Source organism: Dasypus novemcinctus, chromosome 26 (genome assembly GCF_030445035.2).
Source record: "Dasypus novemcinctus isolate mDasNov1 chromosome 26, mDasNov1.1.hap2, whole genome shotgun sequence".
In the NCBI taxonomy this organism is placed as follows: domain Eukaryota; kingdom Metazoa; phylum Chordata; class Mammalia; order Cingulata; family Dasypodidae; genus Dasypus; species Dasypus novemcinctus.
The window spans coordinates 32893248-32908498 of NC_080698.1; the positions used below are offsets into that span (position 1 = coordinate 32893248).

The 15251-nt window shown below is 38.8% G+C and overlaps 1 protein-coding gene across 8 annotated transcripts in view; it reads right to left on the reverse strand.

Moving 5' to 3' along the window:
- FOXP1 (forkhead box P1) overlaps nucleotides 1-15251 on the reverse strand; it is a 528438-nt gene that overhangs the window by 234899 nt on the left and 278288 nt on the right. For 7 of the 8 annotated variants that reach the window (XM_058288482.2, XM_012521022.4, XM_071212158.1 and 4 more), the window contains one exon: nucleotides 4263-4450. In XM_058288482.2, coding sequence (XP_058144465.1) covers nucleotides 4263-4439 — 177 coding nt within the window. In that variant the 5' untranslated portion in view covers nucleotides 4440-4450. Of the gene's footprint in view, nucleotides 1-4262; nucleotides 4451-13776; nucleotides 13794-15251 lie in introns of those variants that run through there. The other variant, XM_004482038.5, reaches the window with a different exon arrangement.

A 15251-nucleotide genomic window follows, 5' to 3' on the forward strand; every position in this document is an offset into this window, starting at 1 on the left:
CATTGGAGCCAAAAAATTCCATTTCCCATGTTTAGAGGACCCCAGGATATATATTCATAAATCTTCTAGTCTCCTCTGATACTGGACTTTCTACATTGCTGACATGAAAAATATACCACTATCTTTTGGACCAAAAGTTCCAACACCTTGAACCAAATGTCAAAGAAACTACATGAAGTAAACACTTTGCTTATCCACACTTTCTAAATAATATATGCACAAATTCCAAATATAACATCTTTTTTATATGTCTTTCTCGCTGATTCCTCTGAACTGCCCTCCTCTCATAAAATGATAGCCACACCTCAAAACCACAGCAACCAAAACTCTTTCTATACTGATTTGCAGACAATAAAACTGCCAGGTGGTACCCAAAAAAAAATCATTAAATGGAATGTTGTTAAGAAATAGCTGTTTTATTTAACAGCTATTCGTTTTTATTGAATAAACATTTTCTAGTATGCATTCTGTTAATTGACCTGACAGCATATGCTGTATATGGAGAAACTTCTAAACATTATGCTCTATGTAATATGCTTATCTGAAAAAGCTCTCATTTGCAGCAATATGGAAATAAAATTCTGCTTTCAAAAATTCAAGACTTTTTAAAACGCATTAATCCACACAGTTTATGAAATTGCTCTGGACATTTTAAAATCCTTTCTTTATGGAAAAACTTTAGTAATTGGTAATAGTATTTTGTTACTGAGTTTCATAATGGAGTAGTGCATATCCAATATGGAACTTTAGAGACCTAGAAATAAGGCTGGCATAATAGGAAATAAAAAGGAGTTATATGGTATTGGGTAAAGAATTACTCAATGGCTAAAAGAAAATGTTCAGAAACTCTATCAAATTATATCATTAGAAAACTATTGTTACAATAGTTTCAAGGTCCAGATATAAATAGAGTTGAAAAAGTAAAGAACTAATACATTTAGTTTTGAGGAAGGCAGGCAGTCTGTGAGTGTGTGGGTGGGCTTGTCCAGCTAACCATGGCAGCACCTCTCCTTTCCTATAGTTTCTGAGTGGTAATGGAAGCTTCCAGGTCAGAATCACCAACTCCACTGCCAGGAGAGTGTAAGTAAGGGACACTGGTTAGGTGGGAACCATGGCAAAAGGGAGGGCTGCAGGCTCCCTGCCGTAAGCAACCATCTGTCTCCAAATAGTCGAGTCATTGCCCTTATGGAACTGTGGGCCCAGGGATACCAGAGCTTCTGGTTGTTCAAGAGAAAATGGAAATAGCAGATTTTCCACATTTCTCTAAGTTGGCAACTAACTCATTTTTATTTTTAAACAATTCTGTTTGGACTCAGTCGAGTCAACCAATACACCAAATCCAGCACAGAACTCACTCACTCCATAGTAAAATCTTTATCAGACTGCTCTACTCTGAAAGGGCATTTGCTATTATTTGTAATTATCCTTCCTAAGACAGAGTGAACATGCAGAGGTTTGCATTTATCTATTTTAAATGCTGGCACTTGGTAAAATTTCTTCTCTCATCAGTGATGGTCATGGTGCACCAGGAAAGTCCCCCAACGTTTGGTTCAACACACAGCGTTATTAACTCATTTTTATACCTAAGCCGTTTCAAGCCAGATCTTTGTGTTTCGTGGACTTCTAACATATTTTACAGTTCTAATTCTCTTCCACTGTCCTACATTAATCAAAGCTGTAACCCCTGTTGTCTTTGTACTACGGAATCAGAATGTGCCCCTGGCGAGGAATGGGGGAAAAGTCAACAGGAATTAAATTTCAGTGCAACTGTTTACTCAACTGTGGCCTGCAGTTATTGAAATTTTATCCGTGGTTTTGTGTGACTACCGCAGTAATGAATTCAGCATGGCTGTGATTTTCTCACTGCTGGTATTCTCACTTCAAGTAAAAACCTGTAAAATAAAAATGACGAAAACAACCAAAGTCCAACGCATTTACTCTCACATGTCTCCAAACTGTTTAATTGTTGCAGTTTTCAGTCTGGAAGAAAACTCTAATGACCTCAGTGCCTTGAATCTTTTTCAACCATCTATAATTTCATCTACAGATTTTCCTTTTCCCTAACAACCTGTTAAGAGACCTCAAATCATTAGAAAAATCAAACAGTTGACAATATTTTATTTTAAAAGGCCTAAAAAGCCTGTCAACCACAGTAAGTGAGGTTTTAGCCACAATTGTGGACCCAACTGCTGAAATTCACCTTTCTTCCCAAACCATAACAATGACAAACCAATGTAAAAAAGAAATTACATTGTTACAAAAATATTTTAAAAGTGTTTCAAAGTACAATAAAAATCAGTTTCTTGATCCTTATATCAATAACACTTCATGGCAAAGTTTTCATTGTGGTAAAGAAGGAAGATGTGCCTAATTTTATTACTGGTATTTTTCAAGGAAGATGCTGTTGAAATGCACTTTTATGACATTCTTGGATACTGCCAATTTGTTGCTATTGTGTATTTGTGTGTGTGTGTGTGTTACTGATATACATAAAGATTTTGGTTGCTTACTACTTTAAGATCTGGAATGATTTCAGTTCCCCAAATAAAATTCAGAAGTTAATTTCCAATTTATTTAATTAATGTACTTGTAAGTACTACTTATTTGTGGTTCATACTGTATTAGTCAATAGTCTCACATCAATTGTTCCATAAAGAAACAGTCAATATCTTGGCCTCTGTCTGATAAGGGCATAGAAAATGATACTCCACAAAATCAACTGTTTACTCTCAATATAACCATAAATAACTGAGAATACCACATGAACACATGTTAACACAAATACATGGATCCCTTCTTTAATTTACTGATGAGTTTCACTAACAACCCAATATTGGGCCAGAATTTCGCTATTTGCGCTAACTTAAACGTACAAAGTTTATGCACCATATACATTTTAAGTTCCAGGTGATGCCTGAGTTGCAGGACACGAACGGGTTTGGGATGCCAATGAAGACAGATCACTTAAAGGACATTCTCTGAATGAAGAGCTTGGTTTGTCTTTTAATTTCTCTTCCTTCCTCTTTGTTCTAACTTTCCCAACAGATTTCAGAGCCTCATGCTGATTCCAGCAACTTCTAAGGACAAACAGCTTACCAATTCTTTGTATTTTTAAAAACCCTTAGTAAAGAAAAAAAGAAAACATACTTATAAAAGGCTCTACCCTATTAATAGAAGGGACTCTGATCTTCTGTAGTACTCATTCCAAAAATCTTGTTTGACAAAATGTTTGCAACCTGTTCCCCCACCCCCCAACTAGCTCCCCAGCCAACAATTTCTGTATCTTTCAGGAAGTCCCAAAGATACAACCTTCTTTGTTTACCCTTTCCCAAATGGCACAATAACTATATATTGGATAAAAGAAAAAAGAACTAAAGTGGGAAAAAAAAACCATCCATTATCATTAACAAAAACTAATGTTTCTTGATTCCAAAAGAGTTTGAAAAAGCAAAGACTGCCTTTCAGCAAATGCTATTTAGTTGTTTGAATTTTTGCCAATACTCTGGAAATACTGTTTCCCAGGTCACCTTTACCATTTGGAAACATTTTTTACCCAAGCACACACAGGTACCCACTACATACCTGTGAAGAGTATAACAGGAATAAGATGTCCCAACTTGTGTCAATTTAGGGGAGCCACCACCAAGTGATCATTTAAAACACCAAGGGAATTTAGACACACAGAAGAAACATATGTTAAGTGTTCCACATTCCTAAATTCTCATAGGTAACAGGAAGCAATTTCCTGCACCAAAGTCTGTGTTGTTGATGCTTTCCTATTATTTACCCAACTTGGCCCTCACTTCTCCTTCCTTCTACTCTCCCTATTTACCTACTTTTTCCTCTTTATTAATTCCTTATTTTATTTCCTTCTCCATAAGGCTTGAGCCTGGTTTGTTTTCAATCTTTTCTATTAAAGTGTGGGGACCCTTTTTCCAAAGCTTAATTTTATTCAAAAAAGATAAAACATTAGGCTGATACGTGGGGGGCTGGAGGGTGGTCAGAAGGGCACTCCATCACAGCCCCCACCACCACATTTCTCAACACTGTCCCAGCAAGGGGGCTCTGAAGGTTGCACAGAACTCAGAGGGCTTGAAAATCAGTCTCTCAAGCCAACTGCTAGAACCCTAGAGGACTGCTGCCTAAAAGATGCTGCTTCCAGTCAAGCAGAAAAGCATCACACATTCACAGCAGTTTAGTGCTGGAAGGGTAAAATTCACACCCACTGTCCTCTGCATTCCCTCAAGTCCAAACTCGAGTACCTGTTGCTGCTGCTGGAGGTGGGCGAGGTCGGCTGCCCCGATGTCCCCCGCTGGCGTCTCTCCGTTGGACCGCCCCTCCCGAAGACTGCCACACTCTAGCAAGTGGTTGCCGCTGCTGGACCCATTCTGAATGGCTGAACCGTTACTTTTTGTCTCAGTCCCAGATTCTTGCATCATGACTCAAAAACCTGGTGTAAGAATTTTCAAGAGGGAGAAAAAAAGAAAGGAAAAAGCAGCTGTTAAAACAGTTGTTGTACATAGGGAGACATGGCCTGTTTTGAATGTTGCCAAACTGTAAACAGTTGTCATTTTCTTTCACTCAACTTATTTCTCCATTACTGGTCAAGCCTCCTAGTTTATGTGTATGGAACTGTCAGTCAAATTCAAGTTTTAGTAGTAGGGCTTTAAATATGGTATCTTTTTTCTCTTTGCTAAAAGAAATATTTTAAGCTGAACCTGAATTGATGATTAAATAACTTTTATTATATCTGGATGTTGTGCGTGAAAACTAATGAGTCATCATACGAAGCATATGCAGTATATCATTAAAATGTAATATGTGCAAGCACTCTTTGGCAATACTATACTGAGAAACATTCTCCAAATTCAGTCTATCAGGAGATGACACATTACCAGGCAGTCCACTGAGGAAATCCTTGCTGAAAACCCTCACAGACGCATGCCAAAAAGCATTTTAAAGATTTTTACTCCTTGGACTCATATTCAGGTACTGAAACTCTTCAAAATTGCCAGTCCAAGAAGATGGGCCACTTCTAGAGAGAAAAGTCAAAGTCCTCACTTTTCAGAAGTTAAATAAATTCAGATTCTTATCTTTGCCTATGGTTAAATTCGACCTAAGAAATCCCATTCAAAGTTAGGCAGGCTGGATTTCTCCTGAAAGGTCTGGGTCTCCTCACATTTATTTTGGAGAAAATCATGCTAGAAAAGGTCTGAATTTGAAAGTACTGAACATCTTTTAAAAAAATAGAGTGCAAAATGAATAGATATTCCTAGGGAATATCACCTGGGAGTTTGCATTCTGCCTTTGTTACTCCCTAGTCACAAAACGATCTCCCCTGGCAGCCAATTCAGTTCTGTGGCTCAGCAAAGTTGTATAATTATAATTTTATATTTTATAATTTTATTTTTTTAAGATCTATTTTTATTTATTTCCCCTCCCCCCCAGTTGTCTGTTCTCTGTGTCCATTTGCTGTGTGTGGTTCTGTGTCCGCTTCTATTCTTGTCAGCGGCACTGGGAATCTGTATCTCTTTTGGTTGCATCATCTTGCTGTGTCAGCTCTCCATGTGTGTGGCACCACTCCTGGGCAGGCTGCACTTTCTTTTGAGCTGGGCGGCTCTCCTTATGGGGGACACTCCCTGCGCGTGGGGCTCCCCTACATGGGGGACACCCCTGCATGGCATGGGCACTCCTTGTGCGCATCAGCACTGCACATGGGCCAGCTCATCACACGGGTCAAGGAGGCCTGGGGTTTGAACCGCGGACCTCCCATGTGGTAGGCAGATGTTCTAACCATTGAGCCAAGTCCGCTTCCCCAGTCATAATTTTAGATACCCAATATTTGCTAGTATCAATTGTTAGCAGTGTAATGAAGACCAACAGTGTACTAGGCCTTCTAGCAGATGAATATACACATATACACACACCTAATTTAGTCCTGGTAATTGTCACTACCCCCAGTATGCAGAGGAAAAAAATATTAATATTTTTTGAAGTACCAGGGCCAGGGACTGAACCCAGTACCTTGTATATGGGAAGACGGTACTCAAGCATTGTACCTCATTGACTTCCCTGAGTTGGTTTTTTCATTTATTTGCTTGCTGTTTTTTTTTGTTGTTGTTGTTTGTTTTTAGGAGGAACCAGGAACAGAACCCAGGACCTCCCACATGGGAAGCAGGTGCTCAACCACTTGAGCCACATCCGCTCCCAACCCAAGGATTAATTTAATTTGCCTAGGATATATCACAGCTAGTAATGGTGGAATCAGGATTTGAAACAGTTTAGTCAAAATGTTTAATCCCAAATTGGGCACATTTGGTCAAATATCCTTTAAGTCTTTCCTTAAAGCTGGTATGCAGTGGGGGTAAAACAACAATAATGGTAGGTTTATACTTCCAAGTTAAAAAATTAGGACACTTTGAAAAGAGAAAATAGTCACTGAAAGTTGAAATTAAAAACACAGAAGCTGAGAAAGGCCTGAGTGATATAGACATGAAATACCGAGATCCCAGATAAAAGGGCTGAAGATTGCTAACACAGATTTGTTCCGTCATGGAAAGGCTTATGTACAACCAGTACTAGAGACTGCTTCCCCACAAATGAAATATACAGAGAAATTTAAACATTCCAGACTTCTTTAGATGAGGTTGTCCTCTTTGCTAATAATTGGTTCATGTCTGTTTTCTACAGACTTGTAGGAATACCAAATGGAAGAACTAAAAGCAGAAAAAGTTACATCGTTCTTCGTTTTCTTTCGGTGCACAGTATGATTCAATGTGACTCTAAACTCATAAACCCAAAAGACAGATTTCTAAAGTTAATCCAATTCTGAAGTGGATTAGGAATGGCATTTTTTGTCAACAGGTGGGAAGCAACTCAGAAGCAACAGCTGATTCACTCTTGTCTCTTTAGATCAGATTTCCCAATAATTACAGCCCCTTAAAAATGCATTCATATCCTTACTATTGGTAGAGTAAATAATCTACGGAAAAACAACTAAAACCTGTAAGATAAAAGAACCAGGCAACAAGCTATTTTGTAGCAATATAAGTGCCTTGTTCCTCACCAGAAAAGGAATCAATTTGTAAAACCTGGATATTTTTCTCAGTGTTTCAATTTCTTTTCCACAAATGTGTCCATTTGTAGAAAAGCTAAGGAAAGGACATGATGTTAAGGTATTTAAGGGAGAGTATGTTTATTTTCAAGAAGTTATTAGCAAGGAAACTCATTTAATTACTAGTATACGTCACAAGCATTCCTAAAGAAAGTAAGTCCATTATTGTACCTTCTAGAAAGCTTATCTGGTATCAGACAATGGACCTTGATTCCTGTGGCGATAAATTACCAAGAACTGTGTATTGAAATGGGTAACAAAGTATTTTTCTGTATTTAATAGGTGAAATATCTTCTTGCTGAATGGTTTCTTCACAATAAGAATTACTGCATACACATAAACTTGATAACCTGTCCTCAGAATGGGGCACATTTGGCCAAATATCCTTTCCTGGCAGAGTAAAGTTGCCAATAGAATGCTACTTTCAAACCATGTGACCACAGGAATTTCAGACCTGTACACAGGTATCTATGAGGTCACCCTGCTTTTGTTTCCTCAGTTTGACACCATCGTGATGGGTGGGGTAAGAACAATCTTCAACGCACCATCAGATGAGAAGGCCCAGTTTTTGCTCCATGCAGTTCCAAAGATGACTGCCAAGTCCTCCAGTACAAGTTTGCAGGAATCACGCCAGGCAGCTTGGCTTGTGAAGCAAGTTTGTGAGAGTGCAGGCTTTGGGACCAAAATTGCATAAAGGATTATTTTGGTCTGAGGATGTCCTTAATTAGTCAAGTGCTAACAGTAGTATGTAGGTTGGAAGATTTAAAATTTCCCATAATCTCCTACACCAATCAGGAGAAAACAGCTTTATGAAAAGCACATGTGAAAAATGAGGAGCATCACTGTCTAAGTAAATTTCTAATGGTATCTGGACTGGCAATATTTCTTTCTTCAGAGCAATCCAAACCATTTAATAAACCTTTATATATGTAGCATACTTCACAAACTACAAGCCCTCTGATATACTTTTCAACCACATAAGTCTATGAGGGAGAAAAATAGGTAATGTTATCCCATTTTACAGATAAGGAAACTGAAGTTCAGCAGGTTAAGGAATACATGCACCCAAAACTACTCCCCAATGTAGACATGAACCTTTCCTTTCAATAGATAACTAAGAACTTCCAATTTGCAAAGCCCTGTGCTAAGTGGTGACTGAATAAAAGAGCATACAGAAAACTAAGTAAATTCCAGAAAAGACAACAATGAGAATGGGAGGTGGACAAAGAAAAGCATCAACAATATGACTATGAAAGTGTCATCACTCTTTAGCAAGCAGCTCCTGGTATCTTTTTCTATTGAGTTTTACAATATTAGAGTGATCAGAAAGCAAATCAATGTATATGAGAGACATCTGTCTTTTTCCTGTATCACAGAACAATGCACTCTCTTTTTTAAAAGAGCGAGCTTGTCCCAGGCATTCAGTGTGCATAATCTCTGCTTCCTTCTGGGACTCCCTATAGCCAACTGCCTTGCTTCACAACAAATTCTGAACATGAAATGATACATACGCATCCAAAGTGCCAGACTATGAAGACATGGCACAGGCAGGGTATGGCTACACCTCTGAAAGGTCCTTTCTCCAAAAACAAGGCCAAACCTTCCTCTGGCTTCCTGCGTGGCTTCTCCAAATGAGCTGGGACTGTTTAAGTCACACATGATCTATTAAACACACTTCTACAAAGGCTGGTGCTACAATTGCAAGGATGTCAGAAAGCTTAAGGAAGCCAAAATGGCCCGTTTCTCATCTTTCTTGGAAACATGACAGAGCTACTGATTTCAAAAGATCGATTTTTTGCGCTGGAGGGACTTGTAGAAAGGATAAGAGCTGAGTTTAGCATGCTTATTTATTGTCGTTGCCAACAGAGCTGCTCTCTGGAAGTATTCTGGAAAATTCATAATGCCCAGGCCAATGTATTTATAGTAAATTAAAGCAATGCTTTATTATTATGATTATTTCCTTGGTTACAGTGTTGATGCTGAAAATTTAGGGAAAATAAAGCCCTTGTTATCATGCTTGTGAAAAATTTTAAGCTAACAAAAAGTTCAGTCTTGATTCCAGGGCAGTTAATTAAGGTTGACCAAGTCAGGCAGAAGTAAATTAACTTGGCTGATCAATTATTTATATGAAGCAGAATAAATGCCCTTAAAGAACTTGGTCTGTTCATGAAAGGATGTGTAAATTAAACTAAACACAGATTTGTAAAATGTTTCTACTCCTATGGGGAGAAAAGCAGAAAAGTGAATGGCAAAATCACCTTTAGGAAAATGATTAGAGGGATCACACAGTCCTTTCCCCATCCAGAAGGAAAAATTTCCTTTCTCATTGTTCATACATATGCAGGGAAAGCAGGAAAATGACACACAATTTTGAAGAGATAGCAGGAGCTGTTGAAAGGAAGGAAAGACAGAAGGAGGGAAGGAGGGAAGGAGAGAGGGAGGGATTTTAAGAAAAGAGAGAATATTCTCCATTCAATATTTTAAGAAAGTGAATTTCAGTATTTTAGCATGTATGGCTATTACTTATGTGTTAACACATTATAGAGCTTGTAGACTGGAAAAGAATAAGTGTGGGGATAGAGCTAGCTTTAGTTACTAGTGTACTTTTTGAATTCCTCATGTTGCATCTTTACGATTCAAAATCCTCAACCATTGTGTTCATGCAATTCAGGAAAAAAGATAAAACCTGCCTGTAATAAGATATAAGCATGCATTTATTTTGGGATCTCTTCTGGCAAATGAACTGCTTCCCTTTTAAGTGTATAAAGGGTTTGCCTGGAAACACAAGACATACAGGAATTTAAGGAGCAACCTGCCATGCAGCTTTTTCTCTCCTGGTAGGTAAAAGATGGGACAGCCTAGGATACCCAATCAGCTCACAACTCTCTCCTCATGGGCTGGTACTTCAATTCACAACACAGATGGAACCAAGCAGCAGGAAACATCCCAAATCAAGTGGGGGCTTGCAGCTGAGCTTGGCAATAAATATGACACAGGGCATACACTTGTCAATTGCTCACCCTTTACCTGGCAAGATGTTACCTGGACAGGCAGGAGTGAGGAGATGAAGGGCTGGTGGAGGGCATTACAAACAAAATATGGAAGTTAAGGACCCAAACGAGGAAAGGGCATGATGGAGAACCCTCTACTGGCCTCAAGCTGCTGAGTCACTGTCTACACAGGGGCTTTTCATAGCATGTTCTAGAAGGAAAACCAGGAGTGCAGGAAGGGGAAAAAAGAGAGAAACAGTTACAACAGCCAACTAATATTTTCTCATCTGAGAAAACATCTACAAAATTTTGAATGAACCTTACAGACACTAAAGTCTACCCACTGCCTCCATGCACAGGGGCCCCATTTCCTAAAAACACTCTCTAAGGGCCAAGTTTAGGCAGAGAAGTCCCGTGGTCCTGTGCTGACTGTGTTATGAAGGTACCATCTTCCAGTACCAAATGTTCATAATTATAACAGAAAGGCGTAAATTTTCTAATGCATGGCAGTTCAAAAAGTAATCAAGGGAATGAGCCGGAGGGCTATTTTAATGTATGCAAAGCTAGTGACCCACAGTAAATGGGAGGTAAGCTACAATGAATGCAAAGTAATGCACACATACTAAAGTCCTGGTCTGATGAGGGACGGCTAAAATTAACACCCAATTAATTTCCGAATTGACAAACAAATGAAACCCATAAATCTACTTTCTCATTAATTTTCTTGTGGTATAATTTAAAGCAGTAATATGAGGGCAAAAACTGAGCATTATCCATCATAAATATCAAAAAGATAGCACTGTAACACCATAAATTATGCATATTACCTGTTGTTAAAAGTGATTTATGTATTATCAACTTTATTGTGCACTGTAGATGTCTAGATCTACCTTAGAAATCTGGAATTTCCTTCGACACTTAGGGAGAAAAAGTTCAGGGGCAATGAAATTGTCAAAAGCATGTTTTCAAAAAATGTAGCCAAATAATATCTGGGAGACTGGAGTAAAACTGGAATGATCCCAGGTCTCCGGTAGATTAAGAATATCATGGAGATGACAGGCTGGGCCTGCCCGGGGAGAAGACACAAATCTCTCAGCTCTAGAAGCACCCCTCCCAGAAGGCAGTGACATTCTTGTTTTCTAAAGGGATGCTCATTCCTCCTCTCCTCTGGAATGGGGGAAAGGGTTCTGGGTGCTGGCTAGGATACAGGGGGCTCTGGGTGCTGGCTAGGATACAGGGGGCTCTGGGTGCTGGCTTGGATACAGGGGGCTCTGGGTGCTGGCTAGGATACACGGGGTTCTGTCTCAGATCCAATGAGGGAGCATCTACAGCTATGGGGACTAAGTGAAGCAAGGAACATTCAGTGGGAGAAGTCTGGGAAGAAAATTATGCTTATTTACAATACGTTATATGGTAGCTCTCTCGCCTTTATATTTCAAAGGAGGAAGAAGGAAAAACAGGAACTAGTTTGTACTTACTGATTAAACCAGAGCATTCAGATTAAAATGGCTCCTTTTCCTACCTCTTCATCTCCATTTATTCAGTACTAGTAACAACAACAAAAAAATTCCTCTACCTCACACTTTACTTTCAGGTGTGCTTTACACAAAAGGAATTTAATACATAATTGCTGAATTCGTGACTAAATGATTAAATGACAGAAAAACCCAAGGCCAACCTCTTAATTACATGAGATCAAGAGAGGCTTGTACTAGCCCCCTATCTTTAATACTGCTACTTTTAATCTAATTTATGCCCTTACTTCTTTGGAGTAATAGTCTATTTTGGTGTCCTGAAACTCACAAAGTAATTTAAGCCATTAAGTCATTTTAAGTATTAAGAGAACTAGAATTATCTCAGTTGCTGAAAATCTAAAGATAATTAACCAACCAACAACAGCATCTCTACCAAAACCATGGCATGTTTCTAAGACATATAAGGATAAGTCAGAAGGGCTGGAAAGAGTAGAGAGATGGATGTTTAAATTTGCCTTGTAATTCCTGATCAGAATGGGAGGAATGGGGTGGTAATGAAATAATGTTCCTAACAAAAGTGATTTCCCTTCTCCACCTGACTTTAAATCTGAAGACATGAGACTTCACATTTCCAAGGAAAAGGGATCTCTGAGTTCCCGTACCTGTTCTGTTAGGCTTTCAAACTTTATTGGTTACTGTCATCTTTCTAAGACTCCCATGAATGCGGATACCAAGTTCTCCCTCTCCAAAAGTTAGAGACGTCTAATTTATATTTTTAGGTTTCGACTGCTGTTGATCTTGTTTCCTATCTCTCCTAGTAGAAAAGAGCTCAGGGCTGAAAGCATAGCAACTGTGGGCAAACTATGGAAGTTAGAAAGGAGTGCTCTGGGAAACAGAAGTACAAAGGAGCATGCATGCCCACTCCTTCGCATATTAACTCCCTCCCGCATTAATCCAGACAAGCTCAAATAATTAAATAGAGACCAAAAAGGAGCTTTGCCAGTCCCAGGGATAGCCTGTTTGCTTTGCCACAAGGAAGCCTTCTGAAGCTCAGGGCATGACGAGGCCAGGTGTTCTGGGGAGCTTAATTAAAACGCATTTTTACGGAACAAAATAGGTTTTAGGTTTGAGAACTAACAAAGCCTGCCGAACTTTAATCATTTGAACATTCAATCAGCAGAACTCTCACAAATAGCCCTGTGGAATAAAGTGACCAACAAGCAGTTCAGACAATTTTTTCATTTCCATATTTTATATAGTTTAATATATACGGAGTCAGGTTCATAACATCAATTAATGACTGGCGTGTTGGCTGACACACTTCACGTATCATCCCGCTTCGCCTCCAGCCCCTAACTGCTCTAGCGGCCAAAGCGAACAATACGTCCACAGCATCATGGCAACTTAGTGAATGCAGGTCATCAGAATTCTGTTGCTTGCATTTTTCAGTTGTGTGAAAGGGACAATTATTTAATTTTATCCTTCAAAAACTCCAATATACATATATGTATTTTCCCCCCAAAAGTTGCTCTTGGAGAGATAGAAAGCCCTATCTGATAGAAAAGACCACCATTTGCCTCTCAAGGTCATGACCCCCAGGCTTCCAACCCTCCCTGCTCCTCTCCCCACCCACCCCTGTCTTTGTACTCTTGTAAAATTTACAGCAAATGCTAGCTTGCTCTGCCTGGTATTGAAACAGGAGGCAAATTCAGAAATAGCAACAAACAATAACTCAAAAGACAAAAAACAAAGATGATGTGAGCTGAGTTTTCTCTCATGTTTGCTAAACATGACAAAGGACAGGCTAATGTGGCTTCAGGGGCCCAAGGTATAAGAGCTGCCTACACTAAGCTGAAGAGAGACACAGTGCCTGCTTTACTTAACTAGAAATAACACAAGACACAAACTCATTTTAAAATGAGACATAAGAGTAACAGTAAGGGCAAAAAAACAGGGTTCTTTTTTTTGGGGGGGGGGCGGTTATTTTTTTTAAAAGTATATCATGCAGATTGTCTGGCTTCCTCCAATTAAAATGTCTCCATTTATACCACAGAGGATTTACTGGGAGCACATCATACTAAAAGTTAACTTTCCCTTTTCAAACTTGACAGAGAGAACACACACCAAAAAGGATCATATCTAACCCACATGACAACAAACAATACAAACACAATAGTACAAAATCCAAGGATTGTACCTTTTGGTGGTGATTGTCTTGTTCATAGCACTAGACTTTTCTCCTAGACCTTCTAAGTCCTTGTTTGTTCCACAAAGAATTTTCTAGCCATCTGACCTGCTATTACTGAGCTAGTGGCCTTTCAGGAGAGCCCTCGCTCCTCTTAAAAAAAAAAAAAAAAAAAAAGCAAACAACTGCATAGATATCATTACACTAAGGAAATCTCTTAGAAAAACCAAACAACTTGCTAATCTCTCCAGCCCCTTCATCCAACCAAAAGATAAGAAAAGCAAACCTTAGTCAGTTTCAACCACATTCCAGGGACAAGTTCTCCTTTTTCTTCCTTTATCAAAATTCAGGCATTTAAGTTTAAAAAAAAAAAACCAAAAAAACAGACCTTGCAGGATAAACTGCTGCTCACACCGGAAAACAAAGGCAATATTTGTTTAATAACGATTGCTGCCATGGGTACAGTAAACAAGGGGCCCAGCATTTGTGTTTATGAACAAACACATCATCTTACAAGAGCAATTTAACATTAACCAGGTGGAATAATCATAGGTGACACCAGGGGCAGGACTAACGTAAACAGAACTGGGGAGGAGAAAGGGGCCACTCTTTGGAATCAAGGTCGAGGCAAATGCATTACAGAGTAAACAGCTGGGAAGAAGGCAAGATAAACAAATAGTCATTCTTCTGACATTTAGAGAGGCAGAAAGGTTGTATGTTACATAGATCAGCTGCTGACCACCATGAAATCCACCCAGTTGGAGACCAAGCCTGCTTGTTTGCACAATGCCATGTTTGCTTATAAACAACAATTTGCTGTTACCAACCTCACATTACTCATCATCATATAAGCCAGAGCAGATCAACTGAAATCCGGTTAACTCTTTGCTGGTGACATTACTTAGAAAAAAAAAAAAAATACATAGAAATATAACAAAAAAAGGTCACCGGTGAACAAGGCAAAGAAAACACCCTTTTACTTCCAGGCTTGCAGATAAAAAGACAGCATCCACATGGTTTAAACTACTAAAGGTTGGATTTGGAAAGAGTTTTTTTAAAGACTGTAATGTTTTCATATTTGAGTAACTCTACATTCATTTCCTGGGTTCCTCTTCTTTTATAATGAAATGCACAGGTCAAACACAGATTCTCATTTTGAACGTTTTACCTAGAAGGAAAACCCTGATGTTCTTTTCTCTACCTACCAACCAAGCTTCTGTTCTAAGATGCCTGTAAGCCCATTGGGCCCACAAAAAAAACCCACTGGTATAGCATTCTCAACCTCTCTGCAAGAGTCAAACTATACCAGGTTATGACTGTTAGGATTCTGTCCTCTAAAAACTATTATATAAATAAATTAATCAGCTGATATTATACATAACCACGCAGGAGGTCATTTTGTCAGCTGATTAAAGAAATTAGGTCTTCAAAGCCAAGAGTGAAAAATAAGTTCAACAAAAAACCCAAAAAAGTGCCTACTAAAAAAG